The 21744-nt window shown below is 37.1% G+C and overlaps 1 protein-coding gene across 2 annotated transcripts in view; it reads right to left on the reverse strand.

Annotated features, from left to right (window-relative positions):
• The window catches only part of LOC133228187 (membrane cofactor protein-like), a 61342-nt gene that overhangs the window by 1602 nt on the left and 37996 nt on the right, over positions 1 to 21744 (reverse strand). The window contains exons 7-10 of one of the 2 annotated variants that reach the window (XM_061383673.1): positions 18576 to 18623; positions 13430 to 13483; positions 12689 to 12724; positions 11843 to 12158 (exon numbers count right to left, since the gene is read on the reverse strand). In XM_061383673.1, the coding sequence (XP_061239657.1) occupies positions 11843 to 12158; positions 12689 to 12724; positions 13430 to 13483; positions 18576 to 18623 (454 nt within the window). The remainder of the gene's footprint in view (positions 1 to 11842; positions 12159 to 12688; positions 12725 to 13429; positions 13484 to 18575; positions 18624 to 21744) is intronic. The other variant, XM_061383674.1, reaches the window with a different exon arrangement.

Consider the following 21744-nt stretch of genomic DNA (forward strand, 5'->3'; position numbering starts at 1 on the left):
CTGATTCAAATGTATTCTTTTTAATGGCTGAGTAATACTCCATTGTGTATATGTACCACAGCTTTCTTATCCATTCATCTGCTGATGGACATCTAGGTTGCTTCCATGTCCTGACTATTATAAACAGTGCTGCGATGAGCATTGGGGTACACGTGTCTCTTTCCCTTCTGGTTTCCTCAGTGTGTATGCCCAGCAGTGGGATTGCTGGATCATAAGGCAGTTCTATTTCCAGTTTTTTAAAGAATCTCCACACTGTTCTCCATAGTGGCTATACTAGTTTACATTCCCACCAACAGTGAAAGAGGATTCCCTTTTCTCTGCACCCTCTCCAGCATTTATTGTCTGTAGACTTTTTGATAGCAGCCACTTTGACTGGTGTGAGATGGTACCTCACTGTGGTTTTGATTTGCATTTCTCTGATAATGAGTGATGTTGAGCATCTTTTCATGTGTTTGTTAGCCATCTGTATGTCTTCTTTGGAGAAATGTCTGTTTAGTTCTTTGGCCCATTTTTTGATTGGGTCGTTTGTTTTTCTGGAATTGAGCTGCAAGAGCTGCTTGTATATTTTTGAGATTAATTATTTGTCAATTGCTTCATTTGCTATTATTTTCTCCCATTCTGAAGGCTGCCTTTTCACCTTGCTTATAGTTTCCTTCACTGTGCAAAAACTTTTAAGTTTAATTAGGTCCCATTTCTTTATTTTTGCTTTTATTTCCATTACTCTGGGAGGTGGGTCACAGAGGATCCTGCTGTGATTTCTGTCAGAGAGTGTTTTGCCTATGTATTCCTCTAGGAGTTTTATACTTTCTGGTCTTACATTTAGATCTTTAATCCAATTTGGGTTTATTTTTGTGTATGGTGTTAGAAAGTGTTCTAGTTTCATTCTTGAGCTATTTCAAATCCTGGAAGATGATGCTGTGAAAATGCTGCACTCAATATGCCAGCAAATTTGGAAAACTCAGCAGTGGCCACAGGACTGGAAAAGGTCAATTTTCATTCCAATCCCAAGGAAAGGCAATGCCAAAGAATGCTCAAACTACCGCACAACTGCTCTAATTTCACACACTAGTAATGTAATGCTGAAAATTCTCCAAGCCAGGCTTCAGCAATACATGAACCGTGAACTTCCAGATGTTCAAGCTGGTTTTAGAAAAGGCAGAGGAACCAGAGATCAAATTGCCAACATCTGCTGGATCATGGAAAAAGCAAGAGAGTTCCAGAAAAACATCTATTTCTGCTTTATTGACTATGCCAAAGCCTTTGACTGTGTGGATCACAATAAACTGTGGGAAATTCTTATAGAGATGGGCATACCAGACCACCTGACCTGCCTCTTGAGAAACCTGTATGCAGGTCAGGAAGCAACAGTTAGAACTGGACATGGAACAACAGACTGGTTCCAAATAGGAAAAGGAGTTCGTCAAGGCTGTATATTGTCACCCTGCTTATTTAACTTATATCCAGAGTACATCATGAGAAACACTGGGCTGGAAGAAGCACAAGCTGGAATTAAGATTGCCAGGAGAAATATCAATAACCTCAGATATGCAGATGATAGCACCCTTATGGCAGAAAGTGAAGAGGAACTAAAAAGCCTCTTGATGAAAGTGAAAGAGGAGAGTGAAAAAGTTGGCTTAAAGCTCAACATTCATAAAACTAAGATCATGGCATCTGGTCCCGTCACTTCATGGCAAAGAGAGGGGGAAACAGTGGAAACAGTGTCAGACTTTATTTTTTTGGGCTCCAAAATCACTTCAGATGGTGACTGCAGCCATGAAATTAAAAGACGCTTACTCCTTGGAAGGAAAGTTATGACCAACCTAGATAGCACATTCAAAAGCAGAGACATTATGTTGCCAACAAAGGTCCGTCTAGTCAAGGCTATGGTTCTTCCAGTGGTCGTGTATGGATGTGAGAGTTGGACTGTGAAGAAAGCTGAGCACTGAAGAATTGATGCTTTTGAACTGTGGTGTTGGAGAAGACTCTTGAGAGTCCCTTGGACTGCAAGGAGATCCAACCAGTCCATTTTAAAGGAGATCAGCCCTGGGTGTTCATCGGAAGGACTGATGCTAAAGCTGACACTCCAATACTTTGGCCACCTGATGCAAAGAGTTGACTCATTGGAAAAGACTCTGATGCTGGGAAGGATTGGGGGCAGGAGGAGAAAGGGACGACAGAGGATTAGATGGCTGGATGGCATCACCGACTTGATGGATATGAGTTTAGGTGAACTCTGGGAGTTGGCAATGGACAGGGAGGCCTGGTGTGCTGCAAGTCATGGGGTCGCAAAGAGTTGGTCACAACTGAGTGGCTGAACTGAACTGAACTGAACTGACCAGTTTTCCCAGCACCACTTGTTAAAGAGATTGTCTTTAATCCATTGTATGTTCTTGCCTCCTTTGTCAAAGATAAGGTGTCAGTAGGTGCGTGGATTTATCTCTAGGCTTTCTATTTTGTTGCATTGATCTATATTTCTGTCTTTGTGCCAGTACCATACTGTCTTGATGGGTGTAGCTTTATAGTATAGTCTGAAGTCAGACAGGTTGATTCCTCCGGTTCCATTCTTCTTTCTCAAGATGGCTTTGGCTGTTCAAGATTTTTTGTATTTCCATACAAATTGTGAAATTATTTGTTCTAGTTCTCTGAAGAATACTATTGGTAGCTTGATAGGGATTGCATTGAATCTATAAATTGCTTTGGGTAGTATACTCATTTTTACTATATTGATTATTCCAATCCATGAACATTGTATATTTCTCCATCTATTTGTGTCACCTTTGATTTCTTTCATCAGTGTTCTATAGTTTTCTATATATAGGTCTTTTGTTTCTTTAGGTAGATATATTCATAAGTATTTTATTCTTTTCATTGCAATGGTGAATGGAATTGTTTCCTTAATTTCTCTTTCTGTTTTATCCCTGTTAGTGATAGGAATGCAAGGGATTTCTGTGTGTTGATTTTATATCCTGCAACTTTACTATATTCATTGATTAGCTCTAGTAATTTTCTGGTGGTGTCTTTAGGGTTTTCTATGTAGAGGATCATGTCATCTGCAAACAGTGAGAGTTTTACTTCTTCTTTTCCAATCTGGATTCCTTTTATTTCTTTTTCTGCTCTGATTGCTGTGGCTAAAATTTCCAAAACTATGTTGAATAGTAGTGGTGAGACTGGGCACCCTTGTCTTGCTCCTGGCTTTAGGGAAAATGCTTTCAGTTTTTCACCATTGAGGATAATGTTTGCTGTGGGTTTATCACATATGGCTTTTATTATGTTGAGGTATGTTCCTTTTATGCCTGCTTTCTGGAGGGTTTTTATCATAAATGAATGTTGAATTTTGTCAAAGGCTTTCTCTGCATCTATTGAGATAATGTGGTGTATCACATTGATTGATTTGTGAATATTGAAGAATCCTTGCATCCCTGGGATAAAGCCCACTTGGTCATGGTGTATGATCTTTTTAATATGTTGTTGGATTATGTTTGCTAGAATTTTGTTAAGGATTTTTGCATCTATGTTCATCAGTGATATTGGCCTGTAGTTTTCTTTTTTTGTGGCATCTTTGTCTGGTTTTGGTATTAGGGTGATGGTGGCCTCAGAATGAGTTGGGAAGTTTACCTTCCTCTGCAATTTTCTGAAAGAGTTTGAGTAGGATAGGTGTTAGCTCTTCTCTAAATTTTTGGTAGAATTCACCTGTGAAGCCATCTGGTCCTGGGCTTTTGTTTGTTGGAAGATTTCTGATTACAGTTTCAATTTCCATACTTGTGATGGGTCTGTTAAGATTTTCTATTTCTTCCTGGTTCAGTTTTGGAAAGTTATACTTTTCTAAGAATTTGTCCATTTCTTCAAAGTCGTCTATTTTATTGGCATATAGTTGCTGATAGTAGTATCTTATGAGCCTTTGTATTTCTGTCTTGTCTGTTGTGATTCTCCATTTTCATTTCTAATTTTGTTTATTTGGTTCTCCCTGTTTTTCTTGATGAGTCTGGCTATTATCTTCTCAAAGAACCAGCTTTTAGCTTTGTTGATTTTTGGTATAGTCTCCTTTGTTTCTCTTTCATTTATTTCTGCCCTAATTTTTATGATTTCTTTCCTTTTACTAACCCTACGGTTCTTCTTTCCTTTTTCTAGTTGCTTTAGGTGTAGAGTTAGGTTATTTATTTAATTTTTCTCTTGTTTCTTGAGGTAAGCTTGTATTGCTATAGAACCTTCCCCTTAGCACTGCTTTTACTGAATCCCATAGATTTGGGGTCGTTGTTTTCATTTTCATTTGTTTCTGTGAATATTTTGATTTCTTTTTTGATTTCTTCTGTGGTTTGTTGGTTATTCAGAAGCATGTTGTTTAGCTTCCATATGTTTGTGTTTTTAATATTTTTTTCCTGTAGTTGACATGTAATCTTACTGCGTTGTGATCAGAAAAGATGCTTGAAATGATTTCATTTTTTAAAAATTTACCAAGGCTAGATTTATGGCCCAGGATGTGATCTATCCTGGAGAAGGTTCCATGTGCACTTGAGAAAAAGGTGAAATTCATTGTTTTGGTGTGAAATGTCCTATAGATATCAATTAGGTCTAACTGGTCCATTGTATCATTTTAAGTTTGTGTTTCCTTGCTAATTTTCTGTTTAGTTGATCTATCCATAGGTGTGAGTGGGGTATAGAAGTCTCCCACTATTATTGTGTTACTGTTAATTTCCCCTTTCACATTTGTTAGCATTTGCCTTACATATTGTGGTGCTCCTATGTTGGGTGTATATATATATATATATATATATATATATTTATAATTGTTATATCTTCTGCTTGGATTGATCCTTTGATCATTATGTAGTGACCTTCTTTGTCTCTTTTCACAGCCTTTATTTCAAAGTCTATTTTATCTGATATGAATATTGCTACTCCTGCTTTCTTTCGGTCTCCATTTGCGTGAAATATCTTTTTCAAGCCCTTCACTTTCAGTCTGTATGTGTCCCTTGTTTTGAGGTGGGTCTCTTGTAGACAACATATATAGAGGTCTTGTTTTTGTATCCATTCAGCCAGTCTTTGCCTTTTGCTTGGGGCATTCAACCCATTTACATTTAAGGTAATTATTGATAAGTATGATGCCATTGCCATTTGCTTTGTTGTTTTGGGTTTGAGTTTATAAACCTTTTCTGTGTTTCCTGTCTAGAGAAGATCCTTCAGCATTTGTTGAAGAGCTGGTTTGGTGGTGCTGAATTCTCCCAGCTTTTGCTTGTGTGTAAAGCTTTTGATTTCTCCTTCATATTTGAATGAGATCCTTGTTGGGTACAGTAAAATCTGGATTGTGGGTTTTTCTCTTTCATCACTTTAAGTATGTCCTGCCATTCCCTTCTGGCCTGAAGAGTGTCTACTGAAAGATCAGCTGTCATCCTTATTGGAATCCCCTTGTGTGTTATTTGTTGTTTTTCCCTTGCTGCTTTTAATATTTGCTCTTTGTGTTTGATCTTTGTTAATTTGATTAATATGTGTCTTGGGGTGTTTCACCTTGGGTTTATCCTGTTTGGGACTCTATGGGTTTCTTGGACTTGGATGGCTATTTCCTTCCCCATTTTAGGGAAGTTTTCAACTATTATCTCAAGTATTTTTGTCTTCTTCTTCTGAGACTCCTATGATTTGAATGTTGGGGCATTTAACATTGTCCCAGAGGTCTCTGAGATTGTCCTTGTTTCTTTTAATTCTTTTTTCCTCTCTGCTTCATTTATTTCCACCATTCTATCTTCCACCTCACTTATCCTATCTTCTGCCTAAAGGCAGATTCTTTACCAACTGAGCCACCAGGGAACCACAAAAGGAACCAAACGTGGACCCGTTGGTTATTTACAGTGTGCCTGCCCCAGCAAACCCTTGGGGTGCCTACTTCGTGTAAGAGTTAACCATGTTAATGCTGGAGACTCTAATGTTTCCCCTGGTGGGAGAGGCATCACTGTGAACCAGCACTGTCCAGCGCAGCACCTGTTCCACTGCTATTTCCTCAGGGTTATTGTGGAGAGAGATTCAATAGTTAGGTCTGATCACTATATTTTTCTAATGGAATCCTTTTTTAAAACAGAGTTATAAATAGAATACTAATATGTGAGAAAGATAAATAGCATTAGTATAAACTTAAATATTCATTTGACATAACAATGTAGATATTTGAAGATGATTAAAATGCAAAAATGAATTACTAATTACAGCTTTGTTATATTACCTTTGGCATTTGTTAACTTCAAGTATTTACAGACACTTGTTTTTTGGGGCTCCAAAATCACTGCAGATGGTGACTGCAGCCATGAAATTAAAAGATTCTTACTCCTTGGAAGGAAAGTTATGACCAACCTAGATAGCATATTCAAAAGCAGAGACATGACTTTGCCAGCAAAGGTCCATCTAGTTAAGGCTATGGTTTTTACTGTGGTCATGTATGGATGTGAGAGTTCGACTGTGAAGAAAGCTGAGCACTGAAGAATTTATGCTTTTGAAGTGTGGTGTTGGAGAAGATTCTTGAGAGTCCCTTGGACTGCAAAGAGATCCAACCAGTCCATTCTGAAGGAGATCAGTCCTGGGATTTCTTTGGAAGGAATGATGCTAAAGCTGAAACTCCAGTACTTTAGCCACCTCATGAGAAGAGTTGACTCATTGGAAAAGACTCTGATGCTGGGAGGGATTGGGGGCAAGAGGAGAAGGGGATGACAGAGGATGAGATGGCTGGATGGCATCACGGACTCTATAGACGTGAGTTTGAGTGAACTCTGGGAGTTGGTGATGGACAGGGAGGCCTGGCATGCTGCAATTCATGGGGTTGCAAAGAGTCAGCCACTACTGAGCGACTGAACTAACTAACTAACAGAAGCATAAGATATTAAGAAGAGGTGGCAAGAATACACAGAAGAACTGTACTAAAAAGATCTTCACGATGGTGTGATCACTCACCTAGAGCCAGACATCCTGGAATGTGAAGGCAAGGGGGCCTTAGGAAGCATTGCTATGAACAAAGTTAGTGGAAGTGACAGAATTCCAGTTGAGCTATTTCAAATCCTGAAAGATGATGCTGTGAAAATGCTATACTCAATATGCCAGCAAATATGGAAAACTGAGCAGTAGCCACAGGACTGGAAAAGGTCAGTTTTCATTCTAATGCCAAAGAAAGTCAATGCCAAAGAATGCTCAAACTACCGCACAGTTGCATTCATCTCACACGCTAGTAAAGTAATGCTCAAAATTCTCCAAGCCAGGCTTCAGCAATATGTGAACCATGAACTTCCAGATGTTCAAGCTGGTTTTAGAAAAGGCAGAGGAACCAGAGATCAAATTGCCAACCTTCACTGTATCATCAAAAAAGCAAGAGAGTTCCAGAAAAATATCTATTTTTGCTTATTGACTTTGCATGCCAGTCTTTGACAGTATGGATCACAATAAACTGTGGAAAATTCTGAAAGAGATGGGAATACCAGATCCAAGGAGATCCAACCAGTCCATCCTAAAGGAGATCAGTCCTGGGTGTTCATTGGAAGGACTGACGTTGAAGCTGAAACTCCAATACTTTGGCCACCCGATGTGAAGAGCTGACTCATTGGAAAAGACCCTGATGCTAGGAGGCATTGGGGGCAGGAGGAGAAGGGGATGACAGACGATGAGATGGTTGGATGGCATCACCGACTCAATGGACATGAGTTTGAGTAGACTCCGGGAGTTGGTGATGGACAGGCATGCCTGGCGTGCTGTGGTTCATGGGGTCGCAAAGAGTCAGACATGACTGAGTGACTGAATGAAACTGAACTGAACTGATTGATAAGACTGTATAACTTTTATTCTATATTTTGTTAATGTGGTATAGCACATTGATTATTTTGCAGATGTTGAACCATCCTTGCATCACTGCTACAAATTCTACTTGATCACAGTGTGTGATCCATTTAATGTTTTGTTGAATTCTGTTTGTTAAGGATTTTTTGTGCCTATGTTAATCAGGTTTATTAGCCATGACTTATTCTAAATATTTCATTAAACTGTGAATTATTTCCTTAAAATTTAAGTTTTATGTTTAAAACCTCGATTTTCCTTAAACAATATGAATTTGTGCACTTTTTAAACTCTCAGTCCCCCTAGCAGACTTTTCATTTTTATAGATCAAGACAAAACTAATGAGATGCCTTGTAAATCCTACTCCTTTCAGTAATTTTAACCCCATCAGTTTCACTGCAACTTAGCAAATTAAGAAAACATAAAGGGAAATAAAAAATGCTGCTTTTAGTTCTTCAGTATAACATAAATAACAACTCTAAATGAATCTGTTTTTAGCTACACAGCTTCTTACAATGACCTAAGTTATACAGACAAATGGAGATTTTCATCATAAAAATTCTAGTGAATACAAATGCCAAAGTCTTCACAGTGAACCATTTAAAAATTCATCTGGGCCACTAGTCCAATCCAGGGAGGAGGGTATACCTAGGGTGGGAAAAACCCCATAACCGTTCATGATTTGCTGTAGAACTTAAACCTCAAACTCCACAGAAATTTTTCTTACAGTCATAGTAGCTGATAAAATTCTGCACAATTTCCTCCTGTTGCAGTGATATTAAAAGCAGCTAAAAACATTTCTAGTAATGAAATGAAATTCAGACAGTGTACTCATGCAGGCACATTTTAAAAAGCAAAAGAAACAAAAGAGACCAGAGCAAAAATCAACAAAGCCAAAAGCTGGTTCTTTGAAAGGATAAATAAAATTGACAAACCATTAGCCAGACTCATCAAGAAACAAAGGGAGAAAAATCAAATCAATAAAATTAGAAATGAAAATGGAGAGATCACAACAGACAACACAGAAATACAAAGGATCATAAGAGACTACTATCAGCAATTATAGGCCAATAAAATAGACAACGTGGAAGAAATGGACAAATTCTTAGAAAAGGACAACTTTCCAAAACTGAATGAGGAAGAAATAGAAAATCTTAACAGACCCATCACAAGCACGGATTGAAACTGTAATCAAAAATCTTCCAGCAAACAAAAGCCCAGGTCCAGACGGCTTCACAGCTGAATTCTACCAAAAATTTAGAGAAGAGCTAACACCTATCCTACTCAAACTCTTCCAGAAAATTGCAATGGAAGGTAAACTTCCAAACTCATTCTCTGAGGCCACCATCACCCTAATACCCAAACCAGACAAAGATGCCACAAAAAAAGAAAACTACAGGCCAATATCACTGATGAACATAGATGCAAAAATCCTTAACAAAATTCTAGCAATCAGAATCCAACAACACATTAAAAAGATCATACACCATGACCAAGTGGGCTTTATCCCAGGGATGCAAGGATTCTTCAATATTCACAAATCAGTCAATGTGATACAATGTGATATCTCAATAGATGCAGAGAAAGCCTTTGACAAAATTCAACATTCATTTATGATAAAAACCCTCCAGAAAACAGGCATAAAAGGAACATACCTCAATATAATAAAAGCCATATATGATAAACCCACAGCAAACATTATCCTCAATGGTGAAAAATTGAAAGCATTTCCTCTAAAGTCAGGAACAAGACAAGGGTGCCCACTTTCACCATTACTATTCAACATAGTTTTGGAAGTTTTGGCCACAGCAATCAGAGCAGAAAAAGTAATAAAAGGAATCCAGACTGGAAAAGAAGAAGTAAAACTCTCACTGTTTGCAGATGACATGATCCTCTACATAGAAAACCCTAAAGACTCCACCAGAGATTACTAGAACTAATCAATGAATATAGTAAAGTTGCAGGATATAAAATCAACACACAGAAATCCCTTGCATTCCTATCACTAACAGGGATAAATAGAAAGAGAAATTAAGGAAACAATTCCATTCACCATTGCAACGGAAAGAATAAAATACTTAGGAATATATCTACCTAAAGAAACTAAAGACCTATATATAGAAAACTATAAAACACTGGTGAAAAAAATCAAAGAGGACACTAATAGATGGAGAAATATACCATGTTCATGGATTGGAAGAATCAATATAGTGAAAATGAGTATACTACCCAAAGCAATTTATAGATTCAATGCAATCCCTATCAAGCTACCAACGGTATTCTTCACAGAGCTAGAACAAATAATTTCACAATTTGTATGGAAATACAAAAAACCTCAAATAGCCAAAGCCATCTTGAGAAAGAAGAATGGAACCGGAGGAATCAGCCTGCCTGACTTCAGGTTCTACTACAAAGCCACAGTCATCAAGACAGTATGGTACTGGCACAAAGACAGAAATATAGATCAATGGAACAAAATAGAAAGCCCAGAGATAAATCCACACACATATGGACAACTTATCTTTGACAAAGGAGGCAAGAATATACAATGGATTAAAGACAATCTCTTTAACAAGTGGTGCTGGGAAAACTGGTCAACCACTTGTAAAAGAATAAAACTAGAACACTTTCTAACACCATACACAAAAATAAACTCAAAATGGATTAAAGATCTAAATGTAAGACCAGAAACCATAAAACTTCTAGAGGAGAACATAGGCAAAACACTCTCTGACATACATCACAGCAGGATCCTCTATGACCCACCTCCCAGAATATTGGAAATAAAAGCAAAAATAAACAAATGGGACCTAATTAAACTTAAAAGCTTCTGCACAACAAAGGAAACTATAAGCAAGGTGAAAAGACAGCCTTCAGAATGGGAGAAAATAATAGCAAATGAAGCAACTGACAAACAACTAATCTCAAAAATATACAAGCAACTCCTACAGCTCAATTCCAGAAAAAATAAATGACCCAATCAAAAAATGGGCCAAAGAACTAAATAGACATTTCTCCAAAGAAGACATACAGATGGCTAACAAACACATGAAAAGATGCTCAACATCACTCATTATCAGAGAAATGCAAATCAAAACCACCATGAGGTACCATTTCATGCCAGTCAGAATGGCTGCGATCCAAAAGTCTACAAGTAATAAATGCTGGAGAGGGTGTGGAGAAAAGGGAACCCTCTTACACTGTTGGTGGGAATGCAAACTAGTACAGCTACTATGGAGAACAGTGTGGAGATTCCTTAAAAAACTGGAAATAGAACTGCCTTATGATCCAGCAGTCCTACTGCTGGGCATACACACTGAGGAAACCAGAATTGAAAGAGACACGTGTACCCCAATGTTCATCGCAGCACTGTTTACAATAGCCAGGACATGGAAGCAACCTAGATGTCCATCAGCAGATGAATGGATAAGAAAGCTATGGTATATATACACAATGGAATATTACTCAACTATTAAAAAGAATACATATGAATCAGTTCTAATGAGGTGGATGAAACTGGAGCCTATTATACAGAGTGAAGTAAGGCAGAAAGAAAAACACCAATACAGTATACTATCACATATATATGGAATTTAGAAAGATGGTAACAATAACTCTGTATATGAGACAGCAAAAGAGACACTGATGTACAGAACAGTCTTTTGGACTCTGTGGGAGAGGGAGAGGGTGGGATGATTTGGGATAATGGCATTGAAATATGTATAATATCATATATGAAACGAGTCACCAGTCCAGGTTTGATACATGATACTGGATGCTTGGGGCTGGTGCACTGGGGCAACCCAGAGGGATGGTATGGGGAGTGAGGAGGGAGGAGGGTTCAGGATGGGGAACACATGTATGCCTGTGGTGGATTCATTTCGATATATGGCAGAATCAATACAATATCGTAAAGTTTAAAAATAAAATAAAAATTTAAAAAATATATAGCATGCAATACAGAAGACAAACAAAAACTGCATAAAAATATGTCAAAAGTAAAAAGGCTAGAATAAGTTAGAAGAAATGTGTTTTGATTTACCCTTTGATCTCCTTCTCCTCTTTCTGCTTCTTCTCTTTCTCCTTCTTCTCCTTCATCTCCTTTGCCTTCTGCTTCTTCTCCTTCTCTTTCTCCTTCCTCTCCTTCTCTTTTTCCTTCCTCTCCTTCTCTTTCTTCTCCTCCTTCTCCTTCTCCTCCTTCCTCTGCTTCTCCTCCTTCTCCCTCTCCTCCTCTTCTTTCATATCCCTCACTTCCTTCTCCTTTACTTCCTTCGCCTTCTCTTTCATATCCTTCTCTTCCTTCTTCCCACTGAAAAGACATCTGTACAGGCACGTGCAAACTACTACAACAGCAACAACTACAAGAAAACAGGAAGCAAATGGCGTGTGACTCTGGAAACTAACTGCCAAGATTCCAGACCAAGCAGAAGAAATCAGTGTTAGTTATGTTTATTTCTGACCATTTCTATCATCAGAAAATACTGTTTTATTTAAGCCCGTGTACATTTACATTCCATCTTGATTCTTCAGTATCTAAATCCAGCCCCCTGGAATCACTTGAACAGTCTACAGTAAGTTAGAGTCCTTACTTATTTTAGGAAATTATCCAAAGCATATTTGGGAAATAGACTCACATGACCAATCGTCATGGTCATTTCCATGACCAATTGGAAAAACATGTATTATTTAGGGCTTGTTACTAAGAGGATATGTAGAATATAAAACAATATACAATCACCAACATAAGGCAGTATATCATAGAAAAGGTCAGATATTATTAGACTATTCTACTGTAAAAACTATAGTAATGGAAAATCATTGAAAAAATGCACATCTCATCTTCATATTACATCATTATTTAAGTGGTATTAAAATTTGAGATACTTACTTGCAGTAAGAATAGCCAGAGCAATGATTCCTGCATCTGAGAAAAAGTTTTAAAAGTTTTGAAGATATGGAACACATATGGATCCCAGATAGCAGCTATACTTTAATTTTGATCAGATCATCTAAGAACTACAGCAAAAATGTTTATCAATCTAGTTTGCACATGACTGCTGAGTGCATCCAAGTCATTTTGATCACAGAACCCTTTTAAATAGATTCCAGGTACAGGATCCATCTTGTTAAACTCTTAACAGGAACCTCCCTTTTCATTGTGTTCTGCTATAGCTACCACTCCGGGTTACTGAGTACAGCTTATCAGGGGCTTCCTAAGTGGCTCAGTGGTAAAGAATCTGTCTTACAATGCAGGACATGCAAGAGACAGGGTTCAATCCCTGGGTTGGGAAAAATCCCCTGGAGGAGGAAATGGCAACCCACTCCAGTATTCTGGCAGGCTTACAGTCCATGGGGTCACGAGTTGGACATGACTTAGTGATTTAGCATACAAGCACACCAAGACTATTAGAATCCACTAGATTAGAGAAAATTACCTACATGTGTCTCTATATCCCACCACTTAACATCTGTCGTGGTATCTGCATTAATAACACAATTGTAAATGTCAATTATTACCAATTATTTGTGACACATTATTTCTTCCCTACCTACAAATGATTGAACCATGATGTTTCTATATAGAAATCTAAGGTTTCGTAATGCAGGTTATTAATAATCAAAATAATACCTAAATCCTCAAAGTCTTCAAGTGATGGTATTTCGTCACTGGGATTGGGGTATCCTAGGGGAAAAAATTGGAAATAAGTTAAAAGGAAGACTAAATAAATCTTAAAGATCTATAAATTCATTGCTGTTGGTTTTGTACCTTTTTATAATTCATAATTATAATTTAATTTTCCTTATAAATTATATTAATGTTTCTCATTCAAAGTTGCATCATTAAATTTTATAAATTTTTATTTTAACTTATATTATATTATTATATTCAATGCCATTAGCATTCTTCTTCTGGTCTATTGATAGTCCTGTGACTAACTCTATGTACAGCAAGCAAATTTATCATCAGCATAGTCTCAAAATCAGCCTTGAATTCAATGTGATTCTAGATAGCTGCTACTGCTAAGTCACTTCAGTTGTGTCCGACTCTGGGCGACCCCATAAACGGCAGCCCACCAGGCTTCCCCATCCCTGGGATTCTCCAGGCAAGAATACTGGAGTGGGTTGCCATTTCCTTCTCCAGTGCATGAAAGTGAGAAGTGAAAGTGAAGTCATTCAGTCGTGTCCGACTCTTCGAGACCGCATGGACTGCAGCCTACCAGGCTCCTCCGTCCATGGGATTTTCCAGGCAAGAGTACTGGAGTGGAGTGCCATTGCCTTCTCCGGATTCTAGATAGAGGAGAGCTTAAAAGTGATTTGGAAATTGCTCTGGAGTACACTCCTCAACATAATACAGGCCATTTATACAATACTCATAGCTAACATCATACTCAATGTCGAACGACTAAAACTTTATTTTCAGGTCAAGAACAAGACAGAATTCCTGCATGTGCCACTTCAAGTCAACATAATATTGGAAGTTTGGGTCACAGTCATTGTGCAAAAAAGAAGTTAAAAATATCCAGATGGGAAGGAAGAAATAAAATGATCTGTTTATAGATGACATGATCTTTCACATAGAAAGCTCTCTAAAGATCACACATACATTCACACAAATGCACACAACTGCTAGAACTAGTGCATTAATTCCTCAAAGCTGAAGGATACAAAATCAACACACACAACAGCTGTGTTTCTACACACTAACAATGAACAATCCAAACAGGAAAGTAAGCAAACGATTCAATTAACAATGGCATCAAAAACAAGAAAATACTCAAATAAGTTTAACCAAGAAGATAGAAGACTTGTACATTGAAAACTATAAGAAAATTGCTGAAAGTGAAGAAGACTTAAATGAATGAAGGAGATTTCAAAACTTACCAAAATCAGGACAATAATCAGGACAATACTGGTATACAGACAGACATACAGACCGATGGTATAGAATATAGGGCCCAGAAATAAACCCTTGCTTATATGGTCAAATGATTGTTCACAAGGGTGCTAAGAGCATTCAGTGGGGAAAGGGCAGCTTTTCTCAACAAACGATTTTCAGAAAACTGGATATCCACATGCAAAGGATGAAATTTGACATCTATGTTATACTATATACAAAAAGTAATTTAAAATGAATTGAAAAACAAAGGACATAGAACTATAAAACTCTTAGAAGAAAATAACGAGGACAATTTCATAATATTGAACTGGAAACGATTTCTTAGATGTGACATCAAAAGCACATGTAACAAAGAGAATAATAGATATATCAGACTACATCAAAACTAAAAACTTTTGTGCATCAAAGGACACTATTAATAGAGTGAAAAGCAATTCACAGAATGAGCAGAAACATCTGCAAACAATAAACCTGATAAGGGATTAATATCCAAAATATATCATACACTTCTAAAACTCAACAACAACACAAAGCCATTTTACAAATAGGCAAGAGACATGAATAGACATTTCTCCAAAGAAGATATATAAATGGCCAAGTAGCACATGAAAAGCTGCTCACATTGCCAATCATTAGGGAAATGCAAATAAAAGCCATGAGATACTACTTCACACCTGTTAACTAACATAGATAATTTTGGTTATTATAAAAACCAGAAATTAACATGTATTGGAAAAGAGGGCAAGAAATTAGAAACTTTTCACTGGTGAGAATGAAAATGGTGCAACCAAATGAGATGGATGAAACTGGAACCTATTATACAGAGTGAAGTAAGCCAGAAAGAAAAACACCAATACAGTATACTATCACATATATATGGAATTTAGAAAGATGGTAACAATAACCCTGTGTACGAGACAGCAAAGAGACACTGATGTATAGATCAGTCTTATGGACTCTGTGGGAGAGAGAGAGGGTGGGGAGATTTGGGAGAATAGCAGTGAAACATGTATAATATCATGTATGAAACGAGTCGCCAGTCCAGGTTCGATGCACGATACTGGATGCTTGGGGCTGGTGCACTGGGACGACCCAGAGGGAGGGTATGGGGAGGGAGGAGGGAGGAGGGTTCAAGATGGGGAACACAGGTATACCTGTGGTGGATTCATTTCGATATTTGGCAAAACTAATACAATATTGTAAAGTTTAAAAATAAAATAAAATTAAAAAAAAATGGAGGATAGTATTTTCAGTTCCTCTGTAAATTAAACAAGAATTAACATATAACCCAATAATTCCAGTCCATGGTATATACCCACTCCCAAAATTCAAAACAGGGCTCCAAATAGATACTTAGATGCCAATATTCTGAAAGGCATCATTTAGAATTGTAAAAAGGTAAAAACAACCCAGTATCTATTGACAGATGAAATTACAAATAAAATGTGGTATATACAAACACTGGAATATTTTCAGCCATAAAAGGAATAAAGTTCTGAGATAAGGTAGATGAGCTTTGAAGACATTATGCTAAGAGAAATAACCCAGACACAAAAAGACACATGTAAAATTCTAATTAAATGAGCTATCTAGGTAAGTTAAATTCATAGATACAGAAATTAGAATAGAGGTTACTGAAGCTAGGATGATGGTTGAGAAAGAAGCATTACTGCTTATAATGGGTATAAAGTTTAGTTTGAGGTGGTGAAAAAGTTTGAGAGATAGTAGTGATGGTTGTACAACAATGTGAATACATTTGATGCTACTGAATTGGCTGAAGTGGTAAGGAAAATCACATTAATGTTGATCTCAAAACACTCGGAGAAAAGACAAGTTATTCAACAAATGGTGTCACTTTGCCATTGGATGGGAGTTGGGTGAAGTGAAGAGGGATCCGATCTCATTCCATATCATAATAAATTTCAGACGTACCAAAGGATGCAGTCAGTATGCATGGTTGATATGTTTATAAAGTTTTGGCATGGGGAAGTCCTAAAGCTTTTATAAGAAAGACACAACACTCATAGCCGTCAGACAAAAGATCCATACATCCGGCTACCTATTAATATACAACTTTTGCACATATAAATGACCTCTGATAGGAGAATAGTTAAATAAAATATAATGGTGCATATTAAAGTCATCATTTAAAAGGATAAGAATAACACAAACTATAATCCCAATACAAGACATTAAGTAGAAAAAATCAAGTTTCAGAAAAATATGAACAGTATGATGTCATTTTTGCTTAAGAAAAAGAGAAACACACCAAATTAAATGTGTAGCTACACATGTGAGGATTTTGATATACAGAAATAGATACAAAGACACCTTAAACTATTTTCTTTGTTTTTAGTTTTAATTTTTAAAATTTTCTTAAAATTATGAAAGCATAAAACTGGAGCCTATTATACAGAGTGAAGTAAGCCAGAAAGAAAAACACCAATACAGTATACTAACGTATATATATGGAATTTAGAAAGATGGTAACAATAACCCTGTATATGAGACAGCAAAAGAGACACTGATGTATAGAACAGTCTTTTGGACTCTGTGGGAGAGGGAGTGGGTGGGATGATTTGGGAGAATGGCATTGAAATATGTATAACATCATATATGAAATGAGTCGCCAGTCCAGGTTCGATGCATGATACTGGATGCTTGGGGCTGGTGCACTGGGACGACCCAGAGGGATGGTATAGGGAGGAAGGAGGGAGGAGGGTTCAGGATGGGGAACACATGTATACCTGTGGCGGATTCATGTTGATATATGGCAAAACCAATACAATATTGTAAAGTTAAAAAATAAAATTAAAAAAAGAAAAAAAATTATGAAAGCATAATAACACATTTTCAGGAGACTTGGAAAATACAGAACAAAGTTACATATAATTCTACTATATATTATAATTATTTTTAAGTAGATAAATTAAGATTTTTGGTTAGAGTTTCAATATCAAAATCTCAAAAGTTAATAGGATGAGTAGACAGAAAAGTAGAAGGATATAGTAGACCTGAAAAGCACTATGAGCCAATTCAACATAATTAAATTTATATAATTTTCACACAAAGGCAGGATACAAATTCTATTCAAGTTTCCATAGACTATAAACCAGGAGACACTGGAACATATCCAATGACTTAAGGTGCAAAAATTTCATGGTTTAAAGGTATTGAAATCATACAGAGTCTATTCTCTTATTGTGGAATTATGCTAGAAATCATTATTAAAAGATATTTGAAACTAACCTGCATAGTTTCAAGAGCAATGTGACATTTACCAAGAGAAATCTTTGACTTAGCCATTTGAAATCTTCAATGAAGTTAAGACAAAAAACACAGAAGGCAATTGCAGAGAAGAAAGTATTTAAATGAGAAACTGATATCAAAATGAGAAATTAATATCAAAGATACTTTAGAAAGCCAATCAATTCAGAACTGTCTACTTTTATATGATGAAGACACCCTAAATTATTAAGAATGATAATAGTAATAGGCTATAGAAAGAAAAGAAGAATTCACCTTTTACTCTGTACACATTGGTAATATTTGAAAATTTAAAAACATATATTCATATATAAAACTAGTGACTAGTGAAAATAAAGCAAAAAAAAAAAAGAAAGAAAAAATAAACTAACAACCCTCGGGAAAAATTTCATATTAAAGGATTTTATAAGTTCAAATTAACAATAAAAAATATTTTAGAAACAATAGAAAAATGAACAAAAAACATGAATAAATAAATGTAGACAATAAAACTTCAGTCTCACTGATTAAAGAAATGCAAATTAAAATAAAACATATGATTTTGCACCCGTATAAAGCAACTTTTGCACCTTATAAAGCTCTTAAGAAGTAGGATAAAGAATTACTGAACCTGGATATTTTGAAAGTGGAGTCTTCGTTGGATGAGTTGGCTTGTAACCTGGAAACATAAATTTGACTTCATTTACCAGCCATATCAATACAAAATTATGAATTTAATTTTGGTCTTTATTCTTTAAAAATTATTTCTTAAAACAAATAACAACATAGGCTCAGAACTTTGCACTTCTCTTTCTGGGTTTAACCTAAATAAATATTAGCACAAGCACATAAGGATGTATGTGTAAAATGTTCACTACAACTAAGTATTTTATAAAGAACATCCTAGTAGTTAATTAACTAATAATAAATCATAAAATTTATGTTTCTTTAAAAAAATCCAGGTAGTACCATATTCCAAACTTCTTCTTTTTCACTAAGGATTTCTTGGATCTAAATGAGCACATTTAGATCTGACTTAACACCACTAACTCAGATGACCATTATATGTACTACTGTGGGCAAGAATCCCTTAGAAGAAATGGAGTAGTCATCATAGTCAACAAAAGAGTCCAAAATGCAGTACTTGGATGCAATCTCAAAAACGACAGAATGATCTCCGTTTGTTTCCAAGGCAAACCATTCAATACCATGGTATTCCAAGTCTACGCCCCAACCAGTAATGCTGAAGAAGCTGAAATTGAACAGTTCTATGAAGAACTACAAGACCTTCTAGAACTAACACCAAAAAAGATGTCTTTTTCATTATAGGGGACTGGAATGCAAAAGTAGGAAGTCAAGAAACACCTGGAGTAACACGCAAATTTGGCCTTGGAGTACAGAATGAAGCAGGGCAAAGGCTAAGAGAGTTCTGCCAAGAGAACGCATGGGTCATAGCAAACACCCTCTTCCAACAACGCAAGAGAAGACTACATATGGACATCACCAGATGGTCGACACCAAAATCAGACTGATTATATTCTTTGCAGCCAAAGATGGAGAAGCTCTATACAGTCAGCAAAAACAAGACCAGGAGCTGACTGTGGCTCAGATCATGAACTCCTTATTGCAAAATTCAGATTTAAATTTAAAAAGGTGGGGAAAACCACTAGACCATTCAGGTATGACCTAAATCAAATCCCTTATGATATACAGTGGAAGTGAGAAACAGATTTAAGGGACTAGATGTGATAGACAGAGTGCCTGATGAACTATGGACGGAGGTTCATGACATTATACAGGAGACAGGAATCAAGACCATCCCCAAGAAAAGGAAATGCAAAAAAAGCAAAACGGCTGAGGAGGCCTTACAAATAGCTGTGAAAAGAAGAGAAGCGAAAAGCAAAGGAGAAAAGGAAAGATATACCCATTTGAATGCAGAGTTCCAAAGAATAGTAAGGAGAGATAAGAAAGCCTTCCTCAGTGATCAATGCAAAGAAATAGAGGAAAACAATAGAATGGGAAAGACTAGAGATCTCTTCAAGAAAATTAGAGATACTAAGGGAACATTTCAAGGATGGCTTAACAAAGGACAGAAATGGTAAGGACCTAACAGAAGCAGAAGATATTAAGAAGAGGTGGCAAGAATACACAGAAGAACTGTACAAAAAAGGTCTTCATGAGCCAGGTAATCATGATGGTGTGATCACTCACACTCACCTAGAGCCAGACATCCTGGAATGTGAAGTCAAGTGGGCCTTAGGAAGCATCACTTCGAACAAAGCTAGTGGAGGTGATGGAATTCCAGTTGAGCTATTTCAAATCCTGAAAGATGTTGCTGTGAAAGTGCTGCACTCAATATGCCAGCACATTTGGAAAACTCAGCAGTGGCCACAGGACTGGAAAAGGTCAGTTTTCATCCCAATGCCAAAGAAAGGCAATGCCAAAGAATGTTCAAACTACTGCATAATTGCACTCATCTCACATGTTAGTAAAGTAACACTCAAAATTTTCCAAGCCAGGCTTCAGCAATGCATGAACTGTGAACTTCCAGATGTTCAAGCTGGTTTTAGAAAAGGCAGAGGAACCAGAGATCAAATTGCCAACATCTGCTGGATCATGGAAAAAGCAAGAGAGTTCCAGAAAAACATCTATTTCTGCCTTATTGACTATGCCAAAGCCTTTGACTGTGTGGATCACAATAAACTGGGAAATTCTTATAGAGATGGGCATACCAGACCACCTGACCTGCCTCTTGAGAAACCTGTATGCAGGTCAGGAAGCAACAGTTAGAACTGGACATGCCAGTTGGAACCAGACAACAGACTGGTTCCAAATAGGAAAAGGAGTACATCAAGGCTGTATGTTGTCACTCTGCTTATTTAACTTATATCCAGAGTACATCATGAGAAACGCTGGGCTGGAAGAAGCACAAGCTGGAATCAAGATTGCCGGGAGAAATATCAATAACCTCAGATATGCAGATGACACCACCCTTATGGCAGAAAGTGAAGAACTAAAGAGCCTCTTGATGAAAGTAAAAGTGGAGAGTGAAAAAGTTGGCTTAAATCTCAACTTTCAGAAAACTAAGATCATGGCATCCAGTCCCATCACTTCATGGCAAATAGATGGGGAAACAGCGGAAACAGTGGCTGACTTTATTATTATTATTATTATTTTTTTGGCTCCAACATCTCTGCAGCTGGTGATTGCAGCCATGAAATAAAAGACGCTTACTCCTTGGAAGGAAAGTTATGACCAACCTAGACAGCTTATTGAAAAGCAGAGACATTACTTTGTTAACAAAGGTCCGTCTAGTCAAGGCTATGGCTTTTCCAGTAGTCATGTATGGATGTGAGAGTTGGACTGTGAAGAAGGCTGAGCGCCAAAGAATTGATGCTTTTGAAGTGTGGTGTTGGAGAAGACTCTTGAGAGTCCCTTGGACTGCAAGGAGATCCAAGCAGTCCATCCTAAAGGAGATCAGTCCTGGGTGTTCATTGGAAGGACTGATGTTGAAGCTGAAACTCCAATAGTTTGGCTACCTGATGCGAAGAGTTGACTCATTGGAAAAGACCCTGATGCTGGGAAAGATTGAAGGCAGAAGGAGAAGGGGACAACAGAGTACGAGATGGTTGGATGGCATCACTGACTCAATGGACATGGGTTTGGGTGGACTCCAGGAGTTGGTGATGGACAGGGATGCCTGGCATGCTGCGGTTAATGGGGTCGCAAAGAGTTGGACAGAACTGAGTGTCTGAACTAACACCATTATATATTGCTAGTGATCCTTTGTTGGATTATTT

Source organism: Bos javanicus, chromosome 16, assembly GCF_032452875.1.
Source record: "Bos javanicus breed banteng chromosome 16, ARS-OSU_banteng_1.0, whole genome shotgun sequence".
NCBI classification, from domain to species: Eukaryota; Metazoa; Chordata; class Mammalia; order Artiodactyla; family Bovidae; genus Bos; species Bos javanicus.